This window comes from Palaemon carinicauda, chromosome 33 (genome assembly GCF_036898095.1).
Source record: "Palaemon carinicauda isolate YSFRI2023 chromosome 33, ASM3689809v2, whole genome shotgun sequence".
In the NCBI taxonomy this organism is placed as follows: domain Eukaryota; kingdom Metazoa; phylum Arthropoda; class Malacostraca; order Decapoda; family Palaemonidae; genus Palaemon; species Palaemon carinicauda.
The window spans coordinates 5,226,600-5,254,099 of NC_090757.1; the positions used below are offsets into that span (position 1 = coordinate 5,226,600).

General features: G+C 34.4%; 2 protein-coding genes across 3 annotated transcripts in view; both read left to right on the forward strand.

Moving 5' to 3' along the window:
- LOC137626347 (myosin-11-like) overlaps positions 1–4,749 on the forward strand; it is a 15,315-nt gene extending 10,566 nt beyond the window's left edge. The window contains exon 9 of the mRNA XM_068357418.1: positions 4,652–4,749. Within this exon, the coding sequence (XP_068213519.1) occupies positions 4,652–4,749 (98 nt within the window). The remainder of the gene's footprint in view (positions 1–4,651) is intronic.
- The window catches only part of LOC137626055 (uncharacterized), a 154,060-nt gene that overhangs the window by 83,304 nt on the left and 43,256 nt on the right, over positions 1–27,500 (forward strand). The window lies entirely within an intron of this gene.

Genomic DNA, 27,500 nt, shown 5'->3' on the forward strand with positions numbered 1-27,500 from the left:
TGTGTATCAATTGTAGTCAACGTGTATCGACTACTTTACAGTATGACTCTTCTGCGTCCATCTTGTCTTTTTAACTCCAAAAATCTATGTCGATTATAGATGAAATACATTACATGAAAGCCAATAAACAATAACGATAATTTATTTTTGGAAACGCCAAAAAGTAGCAAAATTAAGATTTTTTTTTTTTTTTTTTTACAAAAGCTAGTGTCATTAAAAGAGAAATTACGTTCCAAATCATTAACGAAATGCGGGTTCAGTAATCAGGCAGTTGAATAGGTAGGACTTAATGGGATATTTTTCCCTGTTAGAGCCCTTGGGCTTATAACCTCCTGCTTTTCTAACTAGGGTTGTAGCTTAACCGGTGATGAAATGTGGGACAGAGGTAGATGGAGAGCGCTGCCTAGAAACATGGACCTCGCATAAAGGTGAGAAAAGATGGAAATAAAGAATAATAATAATAATAATAATAATAATAATAATAATAATAATAATAATAATTAGAAGAAGAAGAAGAATATAAAAGCAAAACCAGGATTAATAGGAGGGCCGTGTTATAAAAAATGCCCTCCCTCCAACAAAAGGGAAGACTAGATCAAAAAGAAAAATAATAACCGTTTGAAGTTTATCGCTCAAATTACAATGATTAGTAGGAAACGCATCTTTTGGTTTATCAGGAACCCTGGGTTAATGAAATGCCAAGGTCGAACAAGGCTTAGAAAAAAAAAAAAAAAAAAAAAAAAAAAAAACAGATGTGGGGAGTAACTGTTGTGCGTATCATGTTTATGGGGAATAAATTCAATACATTATTAGAAAATCCATTTGCAGTATCTCACTGGATGAAAATTAAATTTCAGGGTCCATTTTGCTCTTCATTGCTAGCTACCAGCCGTTCGCAAGCGAGAGCAATGAGGCTAGGGTAAGGGATTACATCTTTTATTATTATCATTATTATTATTACATGCTCAGTACACACACACACACACATATATACATATATATATGTATATATATATATATATACATATATATATATATATATATATATATATATATATATATATATATATATATATATATATATATATATATATATATATATATATATATATATGAGTATATTGAGAGAGAGAGAGAGAGAGGAGAGAGAGAGAGAGAGAGAGAGAGAGAGAGAGAGAGAGAGAGAGAGAGAGAGAGAGAGAGAGATCAATATTATTGAGAAAACTATACAGAATAGAGAAGCTTACCAGAAAACACTAAATATCTTTCAACAAAATTAGACTTCAACTAAAAATACCTAAAAATATTGTGCACTAGCCATCTCACAAGTCTATCTTATCGGAATTACATTATCGAAAAGAAATAAGCGACTATGACGTCATCAGATTGGATATTCGTGAAAGGTTAAATGTGTAAAACAGAATCGATTTCTAAATCGATCTTAGATATTGAGCGAAAATTATTTATAAAAATGAAAAAAATTAACAATGGTATACAAAACCCTAGCATTTGAATATCTAAACTAATCAGTTTATAAGTTTAAAGGTCCCCCAGTGACAATGCCCTAGAGACTAACCATATATACAGTTGGAAAAGCAAGACGCTATATGCCCAAGGGCTCCAATAGGGAAAAAAAGCCCCGTGAGAAAACGAAACAATGAAATAAATAAGCGATCTAAGAAATCATGAACAAATAAAATAAAATATCTTATAAATAATAACAAAACAGATGTTACATAAATAAACTATAAAGAGACCTGTTCAACATAAAAACATATGGTGCAAGTTTGAACTTTTGAATTTCTATCGATTCAACTATAGTAGTAGTAATAATCAAATAAGATTCCACAGAACACAACACAAATATGTTTAAATGAAATACAACACTCCTAAATGTAAGTAATAAAACAGAACAATACAAGAGAAGACATCAAAAGCCAAAAAAGTTGGTGAGAAGAGACAAATCAAAGCAAGCTGTTTCTTCAAAGTTTAGAGTTGTGGTGGCCGCCAGCTGGGGTTCGAGTTCCCCTCAAACTCATTAGTTCCTTTGGTTGCTGCAACCTTACCATCCTTGTGAGCTATGGATGGGGGGGGGGAGTCTGGGGGAGCCTATACGTCTATCTGCTGAGTCATCAGATGCGATTGCCTGGCCCTTCTTGGCCCTAGCTTGGGTGGAGGGGGCTCTTGCGCTGATCATATGTATATGTGGTCAGTCTCTAGGGCATTGACCTGCTTGGTAGGGTAATGTCACTGTCCCTTACCTCTGCCATTCATGAGCGGCCTTTAAACCTTTAAACCAAAACTTATTTGTCCTTTCTTATAAGCACGACTGACAATGCTGTTTAATAAGAGTGTCGGTAACTTTTCGTCTGTAATTCGAGGCCATTTTCATCTTATGAAAATTTCTTCGCTAGCAAGCTATCTGCCTATCTATATATATATAGGTGACATGCCCACGACGCGGGTAATTGCTTCCACCTGGTCCTGTCTCTAGCTCTCTGTATAAATTGTCCAGCTGTTACAATCTCATTTACATCCTTCAGTAAGCTGTCCAGAAACTTTTTCCTTTCCCGGCCTCTTGCTCTTCTCCCCTCGATCTTTCCCGTAAGGCACACAAGTTCGATGTTTTCTCCTCTTATTATATGTCCCAGACATTCCATCTGCCTCCTCCTTATCACTTTTAGAAATGATCTCTCCTGATTCACTTTTCTCAATATCTCCTCATTTCTTATTCTCTCAGTCCATGCGATCTTCAACATTCTTTTGTAAAACCCAAATTCAGCTGCCTTTATTTTATTTTTCAAGTTCTTGTTTAATGATAAAAAGGGTTCTATTGGGACAACGAGACTGATATTTGTGATCAAAAGCATTTTGGCGACGCATTTCTAAACAAGGGGACCTTTGAAGAGATGTGATAGTCTACATCATCTGATATTCAATAAATTTCTAAAAACGAGACTTTGGGTCTCTTATATGCATATAAATTTGCATATTTTGCGATCTATTCTTCTTCTATTTACCTTTAGAATTTCGCTAAAAACATCCTTCACATTTAAACTCAAAAGTTTACGCTTACAATTATGCAGAAAATTATCAAAATATTTATCATAGAAATTTTGTAGATAAAAAACTTGTGAATTTGATAAATAAATTGTTATAGTAAAATCTTCGCGATACTAAAGAGTATACTTAAAAACTGATAAACAAATCGTTACAATGAAAACTTCGCGATGCTACGGAGTATACTAAAAAATTATAAATAAATTGTCACAGTAAAAACTTCGCGATGTTACAGAGTATACTTAATAAATTTATAAACAAATTGTCACAGTAAAAACTTTGCGATGCTAGAGAGTATACTTAAAGAAAAATTTATGAATACATTGTCAAAGTAAAAACTTAACGATGCTACAGATTATACTAAAAATAATAAATAAATTGTCACAGTAAAAACTTCACGATGCTACAGAGTATACTAAAAAAATTAAAAATAAAAGGTCACAGTAAAAACTTCGCGATGCTACAGAGTATACTTCATAAATTTATAAATAAATTGTCACAGTAAAAACTTCGCGATGCTAGAGAGTATACTTAAAAATTGATGAATACATTGTCACAGTAAAAACTTCGCGATGCTACAGAGTATACTAAAAATTATAAATAAATTGTCACAGGAAAAACTTCGCGATGCTACAGAGTTTTTGATAACTCTCTGCCATATTTCTTTTCATCAGCTTTAGAATATATCATCATAGCACATAAAATCACAAGTTGATCCAAAGGTCTAATAATATTCACCCGGTTTCCATAATCACAAATATCCCGTTCTTCCACCGATTGAATATTTCTTTCCTATTCATAATCAAGAATTATTAAAAGGAACATCATTTTCATATTAGAGTAATTATATTCTTCAAAGTAACTGTCCTTATGATACAAATATTCGTCATTGGATTTACTTGATATTTTTCACGCTGCTGGTTCCAATAAGGAAGAGAAATAGAAAGTGGGACTGTCTAAGTTTCATCATCTCTTGACGCAAAAGGCCTCGGTTAGATTTCATCAGTCGTCTCTATCCTGAGCTTTTAAATCAATACGTCTACACTCATCATCTCCTACTTCAAGCTTCATAGTCCTCAGCCATGTAGGCCTGGGTCTTCCAACTCTAGGGCATTGTGGAGGCTAGTTAAAAGTTTAATGAACTAATCTCTCTTGGGGAGTGCGAAGAGCAGGGCCAAACCATCTCCATCTACCCCACACCATGATTTCATCCACATATGGTATCCGAGTAATCTCTCTTATAGTTTCCAATCTAATTCTGTCCTGCCATTTCACTCCCAATATTCTTCAGAGGGCTTTGTTCTCAAATTTACTACATCTGTTGGAGATTATTTCATTGTCATACCATGATCTATTGTTGAAGATATGAGAGAAATAAATTCAACCATTTGTGTTCAATCAAAATAATTCTATTCATAATCTATCCTTGGATATCTGAGAAAAATAAATTCTTATTTATTCAGATAATATAGCGTCAAGGTCCATAGGTTACAAGACGTCCTTCCATTCGAGAGATCTAAGAGAAGGAAAATTTGAATTTAATAAACATTTTTATGACCTTCTAACCCATCACACTGTTTCCCCGCGACAGGTATCACTCTTTATGACCTACTTATAGCTGTCATTTATCAGGCCCGTGCGGCCTGGAACATCCTCGTTTATTTTCGACCGTGCGTCCTTCCGGCGTAGAGTTGGAATTTGCTTGCCAATGGGGACAGGATCCTACTGAACTCTCTGATAATGCTAGTGCCTAGAATTATAGTTAGTTTTTTTTTTTAATTGTATTCGTTTAAATTGCCGGATAACAAGGTTATAAATGAGAAGAGCGATCGTGTAAGGTTTTAATAGGAGGTTGCAGGAAGTCGTGTTTTGTGGTCTACACTGGAGATGTTCTGGGCTTTCTTGGCTGAAAGTTGCTACGGAAATGGGCTTAAGCACTGGCATCGGTGTGCTTTCAAGCAAAAATAAACGTTCGAGGTCTACCCCTAATGTGATTCTATCAAGACCTACAGATAGAGTAGATCTGTTCACCTTTGAGCCTAAATTCGACCCAGTCCGCGCAAGACGTAGTTCAGGGGAAAGGCAGGTAACCTAATGCCCACTTCCTTTTCTAGTCGACAGAAACAGCTGAAGGTATCAACTCGTTTGTGCGAGCTAGACCAACAGTACAGTTTTACTATTTTGATAAAGAAATTCAATAACTCTTCCTCATAATATACTTATATAAAAAAACTTCATGTAGCCATAAATATGCCGAAGAATTGTGCAGTTTACGGGTGCAACTCCAATTGTGACAGGAATGGAGATCTTATATTTCATTCCCACCCCAAACAAAGAAACAAAGAACAAATTTGATAAAATGAGTGTTGCTCATGAATGGACATACGACGAGGGAACAGACAAACTCTACTCTCCTAAAAGAAAAGTTCAGTGTGTAACGTTAAGTGGAATGTTGGATCTTGGAAACGGATCGTTTATTATGATTTTCATCGTACTTTATAAAATGATCTCGTTTGGAATAATAATAAAAAGAAATTGAAGATATAGGATTTCCAGTTGTTGCTATGGTAAATGATCTTGATACTACGAATATTAAACTGTGGCAAAATTTAGGCATGACAAAAGATAAACCTTTTACAAATCCTGCTGTTTCTAATAGGGACATCCATGTGTTTGTAGATGTTCCACATCTAATTAAGATAGTTAGGAATCATTTTGACAAGGGCTTCATTTTTGTAAGATGTCGAATGTTTTTCAGAATCCGTATATTAAATCAAAACATGGCAAAGGAGTGGAGGGAAAAGCGTAAAATGAGTAAGATGACAGTGAGTAAGACGACAAAATGAGTAAGGTGACAAAATAAATTAGATGGCAAAATGATTAAGATGTCACAATAAATAAGATGACAAAATGAGTAAGATGACAAAATAAATAAGATAACAAAATTAGTAAGATGACAAAATTAGTTACATGACAAGATGAGTAAGATGACAAATGAGTAAGATGACAATTGAGTAAGATGACAAATAAGTAAGATGACAAAATAAATAAGATAAAATGAGAAATATGACAAAATGACTGATGTATTAAACACAGGTGTAACTTTGTGCGATGTTTTATTTTCACCATTTCTGTAACTATCTACTGTACATTAATACGCTTTAAGTATATATCTGTTTCTTTTTTCTACTTTGGTATAATTATTTATTGAATAAAATTATGTCCAAACATCTATATGTATACAAGAACCCACAATTAAAGAAAATATTAATCATACAATTAGATATTCGTTAAAAAATAAAAAAAGAACGAATATAGCAAAATTCAGGTAAGAAAATAAAGGGTTCGGCCGGTCAGTTTGACCTGAGTGACGTCAGCGCCTGCATCAGGACTGCTCTCCTAAGAAGCTGCGCGTGAACAGACCTACTCTATCCGTATGTCTTGGATTCTATGCTGTAAATTACTGTCATAGATATATTCCTTCCAACGTTAGGCCAGATACGCTTTTAGGACTTGGAGTTTTGATGATAATATTCGTTATAATGTCTTCGATATTATTCATGACGAAAATTATGTAAACAATGTTTCAAGAGCCAGTGATTGTTGAAGATGGTACAGTTGGCTTCATTAATTATGGTACACTTCATGGGAAGCTAAGGAGACATCAGTGTACCGGAATTGATGAAGCCAACTGTACGACGAAGACGGGTCCGCTAAAGCGTTTCGTGTTAGAATCTTCCAATTACTCATATAGTTACATAGAAAATTACCAGAATATCTACCCTAGAAATTACGTAATGAAATGCTCTTTATCCTACAATTTACGCAAAAAAAAAAAAAAAAAAAAAAAACACATCTATTTACTCTTAGAATTTAGTCTAAAACATTAGATGTAGTTTGAAAATTATAATTACGCAGTAAATTACCAAAATATTTTCTCCTGAAACTACGCAAAAAATAGCACTAAAAACTTCCCTTTATGTACCCTCAAAAATGTTACAATTACGCAAAAATACCAGAATATTTATGCTCGAAATTACACAAAATATTCCGCAATTTTACCCTTAGAATTTTACCGAAAACTTCTAATTTATGTACTGTAAAAAATTACTGTATAATTCCACAGAAACTTTCTAATATTTACCGTAAAAAAAAAAAAAAAAAAAAAAAAAAAAAACAGCATCTATTCACCCTTAAAATATCGCCTCAAACTTCCCTTGTATGTACATTAAAAAATTTACTCTTACATTTACGCAGCAAATTACAAGAGAATTTACTCTCAATATTACACACACACACAAAAACACTCATTTATTTATTATTAGAATGTCGTATATAACTTCCCTTATTATCATTAAGCTACAACGCAAGTTGGAAATGTAGGATGTTATAGCCCAAGGGCTCCAACAGGCAAAATAGCCCAATGTGGAACGGAAATAAGGAAATAAAGTACAAAAGAAGTAATGAACAATTGAAATATTTTAAGAACAGTAATAACATTAAAATAAACACTTCATATACAAACTATAAAAAAACCAAGAGGAATTTAAAATAAATATTTCATATACAAACTATAAAAAACAAAGAGGAATTTAAAATAAATATTTCATATACAAACTATAAAAAAACCAAGAGGAATTTAAAATAAATATTTCATATACAAACTATAAAGAAAACAAAGAGTAATTTAAAATAAATCTTTCATATACAAACTATGAAAAAAAAAACCAAGAGGAATTTAAAATAAGTATTTCATATACAAACTATAAAAAAAACCAAGAGGAATTTAGAATATATATTTCATATACAAACTATAAGAATAACCAAGAGGAATTTAAAATATATATTTCATATACAAATTATATATAAAAAAAAAAAAAAACAGAGGAAGACAAATGAGATAGAACGGAGTGTCCGAGTGCCCTTATAATTATGTACCCTCAAAATAGCCCCTTAAAAGCCGTAAAACCCCTTTCAACGACCTATATAAGATGAAATGTTCTATAAAGCTAATAGTTAAGGGTTGTTCGGTGGAAAATACCCTTTAAAATGTTCTGCCAAATCCTTGGGATGCGCTTTCAAGAGTGAAAATTATCAACTGCTTAAAGATAATCTCCTAAATAATGTTACAATATAGTACAATGCGATATTTTTCGGATCTTTCTCTACATCAATGCGTGGTAATTTTTAACATTAATCATATTGCTCTAATCCGTTGAGAATATCCCGTATGTAATAAACAGCAAGTGCCTGGTAATATACATATGCATATACATTTTACATTTACACACACACACACATATATAATTATATATATATGTATATATATATATATATATATATATATATATATATATATATATATATATATATATATATATATATATATATTTATATATATATACACACATGTATATATATACACACATACATACATATATATATATATATATATATATATATATATATATATATATATATATATATATATATATATATATATACATCTTTCCTGCTACGCTAAGCGACAGCCACTTATAAACAACAATCTCCAACAAATTGTCCAAACTGCCGTGTGGTAGTTCAGAAACGGGGAATGAGATGGGTAGGGTTGAATCCGTGTGTACATACCTAAATATTTAGCTGCCATTTTGACGGATCGCGTACATTAGCAATATCTCTCATTAGAACTAACTTTCCGTTTTATCTGATTTTCATCATTTGCGTGAAGAGAATAGAGACATTCTTCTTAATAAATCTCAATAAATTCATTTATTATACGCCATTTCTAACATTGTCTTCAAGATATTTACAAGTTCACCATTAATTAAAATATAAGTGGTCTGAAAAATATATTACCTTTCACTTTCAAATATTCTATTAATGAATAATAATAATAATAATAATAATAATAATAATAATAATAATAATAATAATAATAATAATAATAATAATAATAATAATAATAATTATTATTATTATTATTATTATTATTATCATTCTTATCATTATCATTATTATTACTACCTAAATTACAACCCTAGTGTAAAAAGCAGGATGCAATAAGCCCAAGGGCTTCAACAAGGAAAAGTAGCCCAGTGAGGAAAAGAAATAAATAATGAAATAAGTAAACATCATGAGAATTAATGAAAATGAATATAAAATATCTAAAGATCAGTGACAACGTTCAAAGAGATCTGTCTTATATAAACAATGAAGGGAGACTCATGTCAGCCTTTTCAACATAAAAACATTCGCTGCAAGTTTGAAATTCTTTAGTTCCATCGATTCAACATTATTATTATTGAGGAAAAAAAAGGCAATGTTCACATTGTGTTTAACTCTAGTTGCTTATGAACTGGAATTTAATTATTCATAAAAAAAAAAGGATAATAAACGCGGCAAAATTTGAAACCATCAAACTTGAAAAGTTTTAATCATCTATCAAAAAGTAACAAATAAGATAAAACTGTAAGCGCGGCAAAATATGAAACCGTCAATTTTGAAAACTTTTAATTATTTATAAAAAATATTGAAAGAAAAAAAAAATTAGACCCGTAAATCAGGCATAAGCTGAAATCCTCCATCTTGAAAACTGTTGTTTGACTGAGGGTTGGTATCGGACAAAAATGCAGATACGGCACGTAGCAATAAGTTAGCTTTCATAATCTGGCTCAGTATTAAATTTGCCTTGAGCGATTTATCAAAGTCATATATATCTGGACACTGAGTCAAAACACAAACAGTATGTTTCATACGGCGTTTCTGTGGTTCATAAATTTAGTATTATTATTATTATTATTATTATTATTATTATTATTATTATTATTATTATTATTATTATTATTATTATTATTATTATTATTAGCTAAGTTACAACACGAATTAAAAATCAAGATGAGAATAAAAACTGAAAGACTTCAAAACATGCTTGAGTTTGACTTTCCTCTGTGAGAGAGAGAGAGAGAGAGAGAGAGAGAGAGAGAGAGAGAGAGAGAGAGAGAGAGAGAGAGAGAGAGAGAGAGACTATGTGTCTCAAGTGACCCAAAAACCCTTAGAATAAATATTAACAAAAAACATTTCTTTGTGTCTTTTGTGTTATATCTACAGCGAGCAAGTATAAGATAAAACTCTCTCTCTCTCTCTCTCTCTCTCTCTCTCGCTCTCTCTCTCTCTCTCTCTCTCTCTCTCTCTCTCTGGTTACACTAGGCTATTACGTGGCCACCATGATATTAGAGAAACTGCTTGAACTAAGACACTTGATGAACTTTTTATTATAGATTTGGTAAGTGTAAAAAATTATAAGAGTCAAGCCATCAGGATGAAGTACAAGGGAAAGGATAGAAATAAATGAATATATATATATATATATATATATATATATATATATATATATATATATATATATATATATATTTATATATGTATGTATATATATATATATATATATATATATATATATATATATATATACATATATATATATATATATATATATATATATATATATATATATATATATATATATATATATATATAAACAGAAAGGAAAAGAGATCCAGAGAAGAGGAAAATACCACAAGCTCCTTGTGGGCGTCAGTTAGCAATTTCTGAGATATGAAAGGCGACCCAAGAAAATAATTATCTTCAGAAGAAAGGGAAGAAGATCTACTGGCGAAAAAAAGGCCAGATTTCATTCTCCGCCTCGCTTTCATATTATATAACACATACGCATATACATACACGCATACACACATATACATACACGCATACACACATATACATACACGCATACACATACACACACACATATATATATATATATATATATATATATATATATATATATATATATGTATATATATATATATATATATATATATATATATATATATATATATATATATATATATATATATATATATATATATATATATATATGTAAATATACAGTATATGTATGTATATAAACATATAGATATACAGATGAATATAAATGCATATATAAAGATATATAAAACCATATGTATAAATTTATATACACAATACATATAGACATTTATAATGATCTATATATTCAAATGTGTGTAGATATATATATATATATATATATATATATATATATATATATATATATATATATATATATATATATTCCATAACAGACGTTTTTTCCCATTACAAATACTGTCGGCCTCCAAAATTTCACTAAGTATTTAAGAATACGAGCTTTTAATTCAGTATTATTTCCTCGCTCTTCCCAACCCTGATTGCAACTCCCCATAGACGAAGTACCAGATTATATTTACTGCTTCCTTCAGCAAATGCGCGACTTGCAATACGAGAACAGAGAATCTGGTAGCCTGATCCCTAAATAAGTCAATATCATTTTCTGCATTGTTGAATAAACCGTAATTTTAATCGGAAATTCCCCGTAAAAAATATACTTTTTTCAGCCGTATTTTAGTAAAATACAAGGGACCGTAATTTTTTCCCTACTCTCTCATTATCTTTTACGGGTTGGTGACCGTAACATCACTCCTTTACGTCAATATATCCATTTTTAAAACGGTAAATGCCTAGCAACATTTATTCCAGGATTTTCCCTTTATTACGGCAAATTTTTAACAGTGTATGTTTCAATATCAATAGTGCAGTCTGATTCTTTCAAGTATTTGTGTTCATTGCGCGATTCCAAAATTTGTCTTAGTTCTGGAAAATTAAAATAAGTCAATATAAATTAAACTCTGATAATCTTACTTTACTTCAAGGCAAATACATTTGGAGATTTTGCTTAACAAGTGAAAAAAACATGCACACGTGGAGGGAATGTTTGGGAAGTTAAAAGGTCAACAGCATGAATTAACAAGAGAGAGAGAGAGAGAGAGAGAGAGAGAGAGAGAGAGAGAGAGAGAGAGAGAGAGAGAGAGAGAGAGAGAGAGAGAGAGAGATTCATCATTTAAAAAGACATTCCACAGTCACTGCTTCAACCAAACTGAACGGATTGAATAGGTCTCTCCTCCAAACTAAAATTAACAAGATTTTCATAATTGAATAGACTTTCCCGCAGGGATCTTCACCATTGACATTTATCCGACATTCTTGCGTCTTCGAGGTGATCGTCTCCGCTAGGATTCTGTCGTTATGGACGGTCTTGATCATTTATAGAGGGGCGTTTGGATCTGTCCCGTTGGTTTGAATTTGGTAACCGCTCAACTGATATTCATGATTGGGGTCATGGGAGTTATTTTTCTGATTTCGGAGTGATTTTTTCTGATTTCGTAGTGACTTTTTCTTATTTAGTTTTCTCTGAAAGTCTGTTTGTTTGTTAGTAGGATTACGTGATTGTTATTGAAATTATTATATAAATATATTTTTTAATATGAATGCATTTTTTCATCTACCCTACATAATAAAGAACAAGAGACATGCTTTCCATCATATAAGGGAGATTAAAAGAAAATCCTGGATTCACATAGTTAAAAAAAATTTACAATCATTTCAATAACATTCACATACTTCAGAAAAAAAAAAAGGAAAAAAATTGATATAATTGTCTAGAAGAGCACGCTCTCCATTTACTTCAAAATTATGCCGTGCTGCACCTCTTTTCCTTTTGTACAGTAATTAGGAATTTCTTAAAATGCTGGGAAAGCAAAAAGTAGCAAGATATGTTGCACAAGGGGGGGAGGGGGGTTGGTGGAGGAGGTACTAAACAACCTGCAACTTACATCGTCAACCAAAGAGAAGTTCGTGACGTCAGCGGACATTTTGTATATATTTGAAATATATACTAAAATAAAAATATAGAGTAATTACTCAAAAATGTCACTCTTTGTGAATGTATATTTTATTTGGTAAATATTTAATGATAAATATTATTAAAGTGTTTTTTTTAAATAAACTATTTTGGGAATGACTAATTTTCCCGGACGACGTTTTGCTACACTAACGCCATCTATTGACCCCTGCCTAAAGGATGCCCGCCAATTCCCCGCCAATGAAAACAGACGCTGCAAAAATAGTCATTCTCATAAAATGTTTCTTTAAAAATAGATAAGATTTATTGTCAAGTATTTACCAAATAAAATATACAATTCACAAATAGTGACACTTCTGAGTAATTACTCCATTTTCAACTTAGTATATATGAATATATACCAAATGTACGCTGACGTCACGAACTTCTCTTTGATTGACTATGTTGACTCTGGGGCCTAGGACGTATGGTCCATAGAGCCCCCGTCCGGACGTGGTTCCGGGCAATCTGGAAGAAGAAGAAGACTATGTTGACGATGTCAGTTCCAGGTAGTTTAGAACCACCTCCACCAAACCCCCTCCCCCCGCCCTGCGCAACATATCTTGCTAGTTTTTGCTTTCCCAGGATTTACAGAACCTCCTAATTACTATACAAGAAGAGGAGAGTTGCAGGACTGCGTAGTTTTGGAGTAAATGGAGAGCGTGCTCTTGTAAACAAATACCGAAACTGAATATTGTCACGCTGAGCGGTCGTATTCAAGCCTTGGTGAGAGGGGGTTACCCTGATGGGTACACTTGGAAACCACCCACTCCCACAAATTGCCGAACCAGTGGGTTGTCGTTAGATAAAGGGGAAGGATTGAATGTCTATGTGTGTCAATATATTTAGCAGTCATTTTTGGCGGGTCACGTACATTAGTTGTAAAATATTTGGGTAAATACTTAGCCATACATTTTGACGGGCAGCGTACACTTGTTGGGGAATATTTAACCGTCATTTTTGACGGGTCACGTACACTAGTGGAATATTGGGTAAATACTTAGCCGTAGTTTTTGACGGGTCACGTACACTAGTGGAATATTGGGTAAATACTTAGCCGTAGTTTTTGACGGGTCGCGTACACTAGTTGTAGAGTATCAAAACATAATTTTTGACAGGTTGCATACACTAGTTGTATAAAATTTGAGTAAATACTTAGCCCTACTTTTTGACAGGTAGCGTACATTAGTTGTAGAATATTTGGGTAGGTACTTGGCCGTACGTTTTGACGTGAGGTCACATACACTAGTTGTAGAATATTTAGTCATCATTTTGGACAGGTCACGTACACTAGTTGTAGAAAATTTGGGTAAATACTTGGCCCTAAGTTTTGACGGGTCGCTTACACATGTAGAATATTTGGATAACCACGTTAATCGGCGTTGGCCTCTTCTAATAAATTTGTGTATGAGATGGCCTTTTCTAATACATTTTCGTTTCTTTTTAATTTCTTTATTCAACATTATCCATGGAACGAGGTCCCAAGCCCTCGAGCATACCGCAGTCAATTAATTAGCAAGTGACTAATGAACTACTTGTGTCAAAAGCTGCACAATAACCTTTGAACGTGAAAGTGTCCCTAAAGCGTTCCGTCTAATCTTAATATTCCAACCTCTCTCTCTCTCTCTCTCTCTCTCTCTCTCTCTCTCTCTCTCTCTCTCTCTCTCTCTCTCTCTCTCTCTCACCCATATTTCCTTTGATCACACATCACGACTGAAAAATAATGAAGCTAGTATAAATGCGTGCTACTCTTTGCTGAGATACCGGGTGTTAATCGAAAAAAAAAAAAAAAACACTACAGATGTATCAAAGAAATAAAATAATTTATTCTATTTTATCATATATATATATATATATATATATATATATATATATATATATATATATATATATATATACATATATACATATATATATACATACATATATATATATACATATACATATATATATATATATATATATATATATATATATATATATATATATATATATATATATATATATATATATATATATATATATATATATATTATCACACACACACACGTATATAAAATTTGTAAACCAAATCGCCTGAATTTACAAATAAAAATCTGGTTACGTATCAGTTTAGTGAGATCAGTGTTACTGTATGGACAGGAGTCGTGGTATGACAATGAAATAATCTCCAACAGATAGTAGGTACTACCTAAGGCATTCCATAGGCAGTAGGTACTAAGGCATTCCATAGATAGTAGGTACTACTTAAGGCATTACATAGGTAGCAGGTACTAAGGCATTACATAGGTAGTAGGTACTAATTAAGGCATTCCATAGGTAGTAGGTACTAACTGAGGCCTTCCATAGATAATAGGTAACTAAGGCATTCCATAGGTAGTGGGTATTAACTAACGCATCCCCTAGTTAGTAAGTACTAACTAAGGCATTCCAGTTCTAGCAAGTCTTTGTCCACCATCCTGCAAGCAAATGCTATGTCTCCCTATTACTCTTCCTCCCAAAACATCTGAACCTAAAATACTCTGCTGCTCCACCTTTATCATAACACCCAGATATACATTTCTTACCGTTTTCAATTATTCTTACACTAACATGCAGATATAGCATCCTGAATTTGCATCTACCAATGTTAATGAAAACTTTAGCAAGGCTCTTTACACCACACAGTTTTTCGCTTACTCTTCAAAGTCTTATTTATCCCTTCTATCCCCTTTTCCACATCCGTGCGTGGCTATAAAAGGCCTACTATTTGCTTACAATCACAGAAGTCCTCCCCTGGTCTGTTATTTGTTTTACTTTCTTTGTTCATTTTACTCTCATTTAAAATATTGATTTGCATACTGCCTTTTCACATTTTTGTTTGAATATAATTCCCTATTAATTATTGTCGTACGGGATATCGACATAAGAAATGGTATGCAAGTCAAATAGTACTTATAGCAAAGTTCAGTTTCATGGGCCCGGGTTCGATTCCCAGGCAGACCAAAAGCTATTAATCTCTCTTTTGTAGCTGAGTTGCTAAGTCGATGGAACCTCCGTTTCTTGGGTCCGAGTTCGATTCCCCGGCCGACCAGAAGCTTTTATCTTTGAGATGATTCCCCCCTGGGTCTCTGATCCCGAGGTAGAGAGAATCCAGATATTACAAGTATAATATATGGGTTTTATATATATATATATATATATATATATATATATATATATATATATATATATATATATATATATATATATATATATATATATATATATATATATATATACAGGATAAAGGCCTCAGACATGTCGATTCGCGTCCGGTTTTTGACCAGTTTTTTCACCACAGTGGTCAGTGTGGATTGTTGATAATGGGAGAGTTTAGAGTAATCGCATTCAGCAAATCAGCTGATATGTCAATATGTGTTTAAGTACAGTAACACATCACAAGCTGTATCAAAACAAGTTTCCCCGATTTATACAATCGTAGGCATTGTTAGTGAATTACCTCTTCGCATAACACGGAGACGAAGCAGCAACTTACTCATCATATTTGCTGACTTGTGCAGTAGAGTCATTTATGTATGACTTATCAATACAATATCTATATCGACCACTAAAACGTATATCCGGGTAATGCAGCTGCTTACAATCTCGTCGATTTTAGATTACATCAGTTCTACAACTTACAGGTCAAATCATTTTCACCTGTAGCTAATTTTAGTTATCAGAAATATAAACACACACACAAAAGTGGTTTCTAATTTGGTTATCAGAATCATACACACATGTAAAGCGGTTTTCAGTTTTTCATATTAGAATAATTAATAGCAATTTGCATAAATTTATAAATACATACAGGTGGTTTATAATGTTGCATATTAGATTTATAAAACTCTTGCATATATTTATGAGCCCATACACGCAGTTTTGAATTTTGCATATTTGATTCATACAAATTTTGCATATTAGATTTATAAACACAAACCAGCGGTTTTCAATTTTGCATATTAGGTTAACAAACATTTTGCACATTTTCTTTGTAAAAACATACAAGCGGTTTCCAAATTTGCAAATCATAATCATACATACACATAGAAACGGTTTCCAATTTTGAATATGGGAATCAAACACACATAATACAACCGATTATTAATTATTCATTCTTTGTTCGGAATGGATTAGACTTATTAATTTGGTACCTAACGCAGAGCACTGGGGCTTAGGAGGACGTTCAACACCCATGCGCATCTGGGGGGAAGCTTAAGGTTGCAACGTATAGTAGGTTAAAAGGGAGTTCAGCTAGGCACTGAAAAGACGCTACAAAGAACTTAAAGTAAGGATTACAGTGCGCCGTTTGAGGTGCACTGTCCGCATTATAACCAACCACACACATCCACCCCTACCCCCCGAAGAGATACATTGAGTAGCGGAGATTCAATGAACTCCAAAATTCTCGATTCCCAGTTTTGTTTCTCATACTAACATCCTGGCTAGCACAGTGCTAATGTATTCGCCTAGCATTCCCATTGCATCAAATCGATCCCCGTCCGGGACCGTGATTTTAAGCTGTTTACTGGGGAGGATACAGCTGAGGTTGGGCACCACAGTAGGGGGTTGGGATTGCCCTGCTGACGTTCTGGTGAGTATATTCTGATGTAACTGGAATTGAAACCAGAAACCTCTACCTTAACATATTCATCACTTATGTTTTAAACACAAACATTGTTTGAATTTATCAATTTCCAACATTTCCCTTCAATGAATATTGCAATCAATACCATTAGAATAGATCTTTCACAAATAGACCGAAAGAGAGACTTATGTCAGCCTATTCAACGTAAAAACATGCGCTGCAAGTTACACCGATATCTTAAATCTGAATTTCAGAAAGAAAAGTAAAAACAGTCAAATACCATTAATGAATTAAGCGCTTTCACGATAATAGTATACTACCGGTTCTACTTGCAAAGATCTGGTTAATGTAAATGTGAACTTGTGCGTGCTCGTGCGTGTGTATGCGAAGGCAAGATACTTACTTGCAAATATAAGTCATCCTATGAAATTACAGTCGTCCTATGCTATTACAGTCATCCTATGCAATCACAGTCGTCCTATGCAATTACAGTACGTTCGTCCTATGAAGCTAGTCATCCTTTGCCATTATAGTCGTCCTATGCAATTACGTCTTATGCCATTACAGTCGTCCTATGGAGTTATAGTCATCCTATGCAGTTACAGTCATCCTATGCAATTACAGTTGTTCTCTGCAATTACAGTCATCCTATGCAATTACAGTTGTTCTCTGCAATTACAGTCATCTATGCAATTACAGTTGTTCTCAGCAATTACAGTCATCCTATGCAATTACAGTTGTTCTCTGCAATTACAGTCATCCTATGCAATAACAGTTGTTCTCTGTAATTACAGTCATCCTATGCAATTACAGTTGTTCTTTGCAATTGCAGTCGTCTTCTGCAATTACGAGCTTAAGCGTAAACTGTCGCAGTTTTGTGGCATAGCCAAATGCATATTCGTGGAGATGTTTCCACCTTTTCCAGTTGTGAGTTCAAAGGGATATAGCTACGGACGTCCCTCCGATAACTAATCTTCCGAGGGCTCTTAATTAGAATCTTAAAGTTGCCTTTCTGAAACAGGTATGGTACTGTTGATGGTGTTGCCTCTCTCTCTCTCTCTCTCTCTCTCTCTCTCTCTCTCTCTCTCTCTCTCTCTCTCTGCGAGCACCTTTCCCTTCTTTCCTCTGATGAAAAAGAGAAAGTTCTGATGGTGGAGAGGAATGTAAAATTTTCTGGAGTTCATATATATACTGTATATATATATATATATATATATATATATATATATATATATATATATATATATATATATATATATATATATATGTATGTATGTATACATATATATATATATATATATATGTGTGTGTGTGTGTGTGTGTATATATATATATATATATATATATATATATATATATATATATATATATATATATATATATATATATATATATACATATACATATATATGTATATGTATATCTAATTTTGTATGTAATATATATATATATATATATATATATATATATATATATATATATATATATATATATATATGTATATATATATGTGTGTGTGTGTGTGTGCGTGTGTGTGTGTATAACGCTTGTTTTCTCTTTCTCCCTTTCTCCCTGTAACGACGCTCCGGGCACCCCCACCATGAATGTTCTTGAGGTCACAATTTATAGTCTATTTTGGCGACCCTTATTCTCCTCATCATGTCAGGGAAGAACAATAACAATGTTATTCCATTCTCTCTCTCTCTCTCTCTCTCTCTCTCTCTCTCTCTCTCTCTCTCTCTCTCTCCACCGTGTAATTTTGAAAAGAATTCCAAATCACCTGTCTTTCGGGTTGTCGTTATATCAAAATAAAATCGCATACAACTTTTTCTATCATATTTTTTTCCCTAGAAGTATATTCAATTTAACTTTTTAACTTTTCAATTTTTTCACGTGAAAGTCAATGCCAACTCTCTCTCTCTCTCTCTCTCTCTCTCTCTCTCTCTCTCTCTCTCTCTCTCTCTCTCTCTCTCTCTCTAACACCCTGAAAACCATAAATGACCCACTTTAATCTCCTTTTCACCACCATATCTTTTCAAATTAAATCAAAACAAATCTCTCTCTCCTGCTTCATTAGACACCCCATTTTCTCTTTCTGTCTTGATTTTATAAATCCTTATAAAACGAAGGAAGGTAATATTGCTATATATTTTGATTGGATTGCTATTTCAATCTATTGCTCGACTGGAAGAGACTAGACACTAGGCAAAACAAATATTAACAGTAAAAATGAAAATGGCACATGGTACACGCACATACACAACATAAAAGACACCTTACACGTCTCGTTCTGTCGACCTAACCGCGCCAGGACTCCTCACTGCGGGGAGGAAAGACACTGAAGACGGGTACACGCAAGACCTACAGATAAGAGTATATCTGTTGGTCTTAGGTACACCACATGAGCATATGCTACCGGGGTAAAGCAGGCCATACATGCATAGGACTGGCGCACTGATTTGACCGCGATTGGCACGAACCGGCCAATCCTGAACGTGTATGTGAGGCAAACAGGACAAACCCGGCGCGACTAGCCTGTCCTGTCATCCTTTCACATGTTTGACCGGACAGGCCAGTCCTGACGCGATTGGCAGAATGGCAGTATTCCCAGCCAGTCTCTTGCGTGTGGGAAGACGGACTGGCATGGCGACCTGGTCGACTCGCCAATTTTGACACTTACACTATTATTATACGACCATATTTCGTCTTTTAATCGGAGAGCTTTTTATAATATAATGATAAACTGATGGCATTTCATAATCTTTTGCTTTATTACTGTATTGAAACAGTATTTGCTCTATCATTGTTATATTATAGGAGAACTCTCTCTCTCTTTTCCCAAAGTCAAAAGATTAATGAGGGTACTAATACTGTGCAGAAGACGTAAGGAAGAGATAGCAAAGAACTTAGGAGGAGTAATCCAGGTGTAGACAAAACAAAGCCTTTAATCCGATCTATCTCACAAGATGAGAATCACAGGCACACATCATGTTTTGGAGATACATTTTTTTTTTCAAATAGACATGTATGCACCAGCCACCCGTTGAGATACTACCGTTAGAGTTATGGGGTCCTTTGGCCAGACAGTACTTCACTGGATCCTTCTCTCTGGTTACACTTCACTTTCCCTTAGCCTACACATACACCGAATAGTCTGGCCTATTCTTTATAGATTCTCCTGTCCACATACACCTGACAACACTAAGATTACCAAGGGATTAATTACTGCACTTTGATTATTCAGTGGATACTTTCCTCTTGGTAAGGGTAGAAGAGACATTTTAGCTATGGTAAGCAGCTCTTCTAGGAGGACACTCCAAAATCAAATCATTGTTCTCTAGTCGGGTAGTGCCATAGTCTCTCTACCATGGTCTTCCACTGTCTTGGGTTATAGTTCTCTGGCTTCAGGGTACATTCGGGCTCAGTATTCTATCTCATTTCTCTTCTTGTTTTGTTAAAGTTTTTATAGTTCATATACAGTAGGAAATATTTATTTACGTTATTACTGTTCTTAAAATATTTTATTTTTCCTTATTTCATTTCCTCACTGTTCTTAAAATATTTTACTTATCCTAGTTTCCTTTCCTCACTGTTCTTAAAATATTTTATTTTTCCTTGTTTCCTTTCCTGTCGGGGCCCCTGGGCTTACAGCATCCTGCTTTTCCAACTAGGGTTGTAGCTTAGCAAGTAACAATAATAATAACACTTCATGTCCTTCAGTTTATTAATTTCACTTGTTGTAATCATTTACTCTCTTCTCTATCGACGATTTTGTCCATGCAAATAAGCACAGAATGTATTTATTCTAGTGTTCTTAAAATAAGTTATTTTAATTGCTCATTACTTCTCTTTTAATTTTTCATTTCCTTATTTTCTTTCCTCATTAGGCTTGTTTTCCTTACTCGAGCCTTTTGGGCCCATAGTATCTAAACTATGGTATTCCAGAGTTTAGTCAATCTAAAATGATAAACAAGAACAATATTTTATGCACCCAATAAAGAAAAATAATAACTAGGGTCTAAAATATGGATAGATGATAAATTAGGTAGCTGCCAATCATTCTATTTTTGTGACCTATGTATACCTGACCCTCTTCTCACTAGCTACACATACACGATCCTTTTTCAAATGTCTGTAAATTAACACAAAAGCAAGTACGCATAATTGAAAGTATAGTTGTGCATCAGAATGAGATTATCTCCAAAAAGGTGCAAAAAATCCTATAGGTTTATTTCTCCCAGGAGACATTTGAATTCTAGGATTAAGAGGGATAAACGAATTAGGTAGTCCTATAGTGACTTCAAGAGAAATAGGGAGTGCCTATCACGTTCTTTCATATAATTTCAAGTCAGAATTCATATATCTAAATTAAGTAAAAATAAAGGAAGTAAAAAGTACCAAAATTTGGCATTCCCAAAATTAGTTGTAACAGTTGTATTTGATACCGAAATAAGGAACCATGCAGGCCTAATTCTGGGTGCCCAATCCTCTTGAACTAAGCCGGCCAGTCCATAGCGTGTGTGGGGCTTTTTCAAAAGACAGGAGCGTAGCTCCAGTCCAGCAAGACAAACCAGGAAAAGATTCCTTTCTGAGTACATAGATGAAGGAAGCAATTTTCCCCTGTATGATGAATATATATTGTCACCACTGCAAGTATATTCTTTACCAGGTGGTATGGTAGCGATGTAATGGCCTTGTTATAATACAAGTCAGCGGGCAATAATAAAAAAATTACCACCAAAACAAAATATGTCTGTTGTAGTTTATCACTGAATTATATTCACTTTAAACTTAACTTCATTTAGCACTTAATATGCCTCTTAATAAATAATCTAATAACCCAAAACACCAAGATCCAGCCACAAGAATAAGGAAACACTCGAGAAACATTTAACTTTAATAAAAAACTATAATGCACCAACTAATATATAACAATAATCACTTTACACCACAATTAAGCACCAATGTAAAATAGCGAGCAGATGTTGACTGTATGAACAGCTGTGATTCTCTCATCTGTTACATTCTTTTCAGAATAAATGTAAACTTTTTAAAGTACTGGACTAGAGAATGTCCTAGGAGCATTTAAACGAGAACAAAGTGCTTAAATACAGATGGAACAATTTACAAGAATGTTTCTACAGAAAATACAGAACTGTATTTCTAATAATTATTTTTTATTTACAATATTTAATGTGACAGCTCGTCACAGTTCCTCCCCTGTAGGATAACAGCAATCCCTGATAGCTGTTATACGGGTGGAGATCAGGTCGACCCAACAGTATCTTTTTATTCTGCAGACGGTCTTGGGAAACGGGATAAGGCATCTGTTATGGAGTTGTTGATGCATTTGATGGTCCGAAGTTCAACGTTGAATCTGGTTAGGTGATATGACCACCTTAGAAGTTTTTGATTCTGTAGTCGGGAACGTTCCAAATACACTAAAGGACGATGGTCTGTAAATCATTACTTTCTGATGACCCTCGAGGTATGGTGAGAAATGCTGAAGAGCTGCTATTATGGCATACAGCTCTTTCTCGATGGTAGCCCATCGAGTCTGTGCTCCCGGAAATACCTTGAATAGTAGGCGATGGGTAGGAGGGAGTCTAGAGTTACGTCCTCATCTGGAATTATGGGAGTGGATGTTTGCAGCAGGACTGCTCCATAGCCGGTAGCACTGACATCTACTTGGAGACAAAAATATTTCCTAAAGTCAGGAGCCTTGAGTATCGGTTTACATATTAGAATGTCTTAAATTTTGAAAGATCGTATTTATTTCTGGAGTCTAGGAAAAAGATACTTTTGATGATGTTAATCTATAGAGTGGGGCAGCAAATGAAGAGAAATCTCTTAAAAATCTTGAATAGTAAGATATCATACCAAGGAAGGTCTTTAACTCTTTTTTGTTAGAAGGAATAGGAAATTGCTTTATACTTAAGAAATTGGCTTCTTTCAGGGCGATGTGACCGTTGCCAATGCGATGGCGTAAATAAGTTACTTCCGCTCTGCCAAATGTGCTCTTTACTAAATTAATGGTTATCTTGGCTTTTCGAAACCATTCAAGTAGTTGCCTTAGAAGATGTAGATGTTCGTCCCAATTCTCACTGACAATGATCACATCCAGGTACACGTAGGTGTTAGGTAAGCCTGTGATAATGTTACTCATCATTCTCTGAAAGGTAGCAGGAGAATTAGTAAGTCCAAAAGGTAACGCTGTATAAGAAAATAAACCAAATGGGGTGGTAAAGGCAGAAATTTCTTTTGCCTTTTCAGTTGATGGAACTTGATAGTAACCTTTCATCAAATCTATTTGTGTTAGGATTTTTGCCTTCCCTATGTTGTCCAAGATATCATTAATTCAAGGTAGAGGAAATGAGTCTTTATGGTGACTTTGTTTAATTTGCAGTAATCTGTGCATAGCCGTAGTTGACCATTGGCTTTGGGTACTAAAATGCATGGTGAAGCCCAAGGTGACATACCGGGTTCAGCTAAATTATTATCTTATAAGTATTGAACCTCCTTTCTTAGAGATTCCAGTCTTCTACCAAATACTCTATAATATGGCTGACTTATAGGTGTAGTTCCTGTCTCTAAAATTATATCATGCTTAATTGTGTCACTGACTTTTAATTGATCCGAACAAACATCTGAATACTCCAGCAATAACTTAATTTAAGTTTTAAGATGATTAGGTGGGAATTTTGCAAGATAACTTGGCAAGGATTCTAGTACTTGTCTGTTGAGAAGATTCTTCCATGATACAAGATTATCCTCTGAAGGAGTTTCTTCATCTACCTCCTGGTTTTTGAACTGAACTGTGGTATCAACAGAAACCGTTTGAGAAGACTTACCACATTAGCAGGTGCATGATATGGTTTTTTAAGATTAACATGTACCATTTGAGTAGGACGTCTTCGGTCAGGTGTGGAGATTATATAGTTTAATTTGGAAGGTCTTCTGACGATGGTATAGGGTCCCATAAAATTCTCTCTTAAGGGTGCACCTGGTATAGGATGATAAACCAGAACCTGGTTGCCAATGTTGAATTTTCGCAGCTTTATTTTCCTGTTGTAAAGGTTGGACATTTTCTCACGAGAAATCAAAAGATTTTCATTAGCAAAATTATACATTGAAAGGAACTTTTCTTTCAGTTCTTTCATATAAGCTAACAGGGTGGTAGTATCCTCCTCCTTATTATGAATGAAATTTTCTTTCACCATACTTAGCGTTGTTCGTAGTTTCCTACCAAACATAAGTTCGAAGGGTGATACACCAGTCGAATCATTAAGGTGCGTCCACGCTGGCAACATCGTGTCTACTGACATATCAACAACAAAGTTGGAAACCTTATAGTCAACATCAGTACACATATCGACATCAATGTATGAAACTTTGTCTGCTACAATGTCTGGCAACATAATGGCAACACGCGTCAACTTGGTGAAGCCATCCACACCTCATTCTAGAGACTGGAAAAGTATGTCGGCGTGTCAGGACGCACTGGCGGCTGCTGCTGCTGTTGTTGTGCTTATGTGTTTACAGCGGAGGAGGCACCGTCGTAGAGTCTGGACGAGACCCTCCCTATTGCATAATGGGAAAAGTGAAGAGCCTTCAAATCTCGATGTCGGTGTTGTGTGTCTGTCCGGGTATCTCCAACCACATCTACTCGTCCACACCAGGGTTGCCAACATATCACCGATAAATCTCTACCAACATCTCAACAACAATGTTTCGTCAACAGTCTAACAACTTGTTGCCTACAAAGTTGTAAACAGTGTTGTCGACATGTTTTGTCGCTAGTGTGGACGCACCTTTAGGTACACTGTGTAGCATATACATGAGGAGGTCTAAATTTTCATCCCATGATTGGGCAGTCTCCTCCATGTATTTACATAAAAGAATTTTTATGGTCTGGTGTACCCTTTTAAGAGCTCCATTTGTCTGTGGATGATATGCAGAAGCATAGACATTGTGAATATTAAACTCTTACATACTTTGTTTGAAAAGCTTACTATTAAAATTAGTACCTCTCTCACATTGGAGAATCTTAGGAAATCCAAAGGCTGTGAACACTTTAACAAGATGACCAATGATGGTTTTGGCATTAATGTTCTTAATAGGCATGGCAATGGGATATATAGTAGTAGGACACAAGACAGTTAGCAAGTACTCGTTACCTCTCAGAGTTTTAGGCACAGGTCCTACACAGTCAATAATTATTTTCTCAAAAGGTTGTTTTGGTACCGAGATGGGCTGCAAAGGTGCATGAATAATACTCTTGTTGGGCCTACCTGTGAACCTGGTATTGATGACAGGATATTATGTACTCCTTTATATCTTTCTTTATACCTGGCCAGAAGAAGTCCGGTAAAACTCTGTGATAGGTTTTATTAACTCCTAGATGGGAATCAGAGGTGTGAGCCAAATCTAGAAGTGGTGGTACAAGGGTTACTGGTAAGACAAGCTAGTGACAGTCCTGCCACGTGGAAGTTACTGGTGCTTTGGAAGATCTAAAATGCCTGTAGAGTAAGCCGTGATCAGCATAAAAATAAGGAGTCTTGGGGTTATCTGATGGATTTTCTACCCTTTTCCAGTACGTCGTAAGGCAAGGATCATTATTCTTCAACTGCTGAAACTTTACTTTGCTTAAATTTACTAATTCCAAAGCCTTCTCTACTTTATATGTTTCAAGAGTTTTATTGTTCTTTGGAACTTTAGATACAGATTGAACAATTTTATTTTCATTTAAAGTTCTTGTTTCAGAATGACATCTGGATCTGTTCCTACTAAATTCAAAGCATTGGCCACTGCAAGGTCATTACCTATCAGTACTTGTATTGATGGATGTGGCACGGGTTTATTACACACAGCAACAGAAGCTTTACCTGTGTAGCAGGGGCACTGAAGTATTACCTCAGCCAAGGGTTGAGTCTTGGTCGATTTCAAGTCCGTTACAGCAACATATTCTTGCTTCATTGTCAGCTCCCGTGGTGGTAGGTTGATAATAGTTTGAGACGATCCTGTATCACCAAGACAAACGGCAGGTTTCCCATTTACTGAACCTTGGCATGTTTAAGGTTTGAAGGAATCTAAATCCGGAGTAGGGATGGTCACATGCATCGTTTTCTTGGAATCCTGTTTTTTACCAGGCTTATGTTCTTTGACTTCAGACTTTCTACACTGAGGATCTGGGAACTTTTCAATGAGATATCCTGCCTGCTTGCAGCAAGTACAAAATCTGTCTGAAAAAAAGGTAGTTTTATAATGGGCAGGTTTATATGATTTATGGCGCAGAAAATAGTCATCTGCCAGACTAGCTGCTTTCATGAGATCAGTTTCCTCCTTATCTAAAATATAGTTAGCAATGTTAAATGGCACTTTTCTAAAAAACTCTTCCATGATTACCAGACTTTTAAGTGACTCAAATTCTTTAATTCCAGCTTTGTCAATCCACTTTTGAAATTGTCTACCTTTAGTATCACAAAATTCCACAAATGTCTGGGTTGGAGATTTTTGTGAGTTGCCGAAACTTTGATGATATCCTTCTATTGTGATTGAATAAGCGTCTAGAATAGCTTTCTTAAGGAACTGATAATCCTTAACAGTAATGATTTGCGAGGAAACATAAGCTGCCTTACCTTTGAAACCGTATCTAATGAGCATTATCCAGTGTTCTGCCGGCCACTCGAGTGAGGTAGCTGTATCCTCGAAAGTGTCAAGGAATACTTCGGGTTCTTTTTCATCAAATGTAGGAATGAGCTTCTTTGCTTTGTTGAAGTCGAACTTTTCAGGAAGATTGTGTTCTTCTTCCTTGGTTTTAAGTTGTATGTTAGCAGTTTCTCTTGTTTTCAACAATTCTATTTCCGCTGGTTTCTTCTGGAGTTCTACTTCCTGTAATGCAGCTTCTCGTCTCCTTGCTTCCTCTTCCTGAGCTAATCTTGGTTTTCTTTCATCTTTTCTTATTTGCCTTTATTCTTCTTCTCGTGCATTGAGTATCTTCATTTTCTCTAATTCCAATTGTAGTTTCATCTT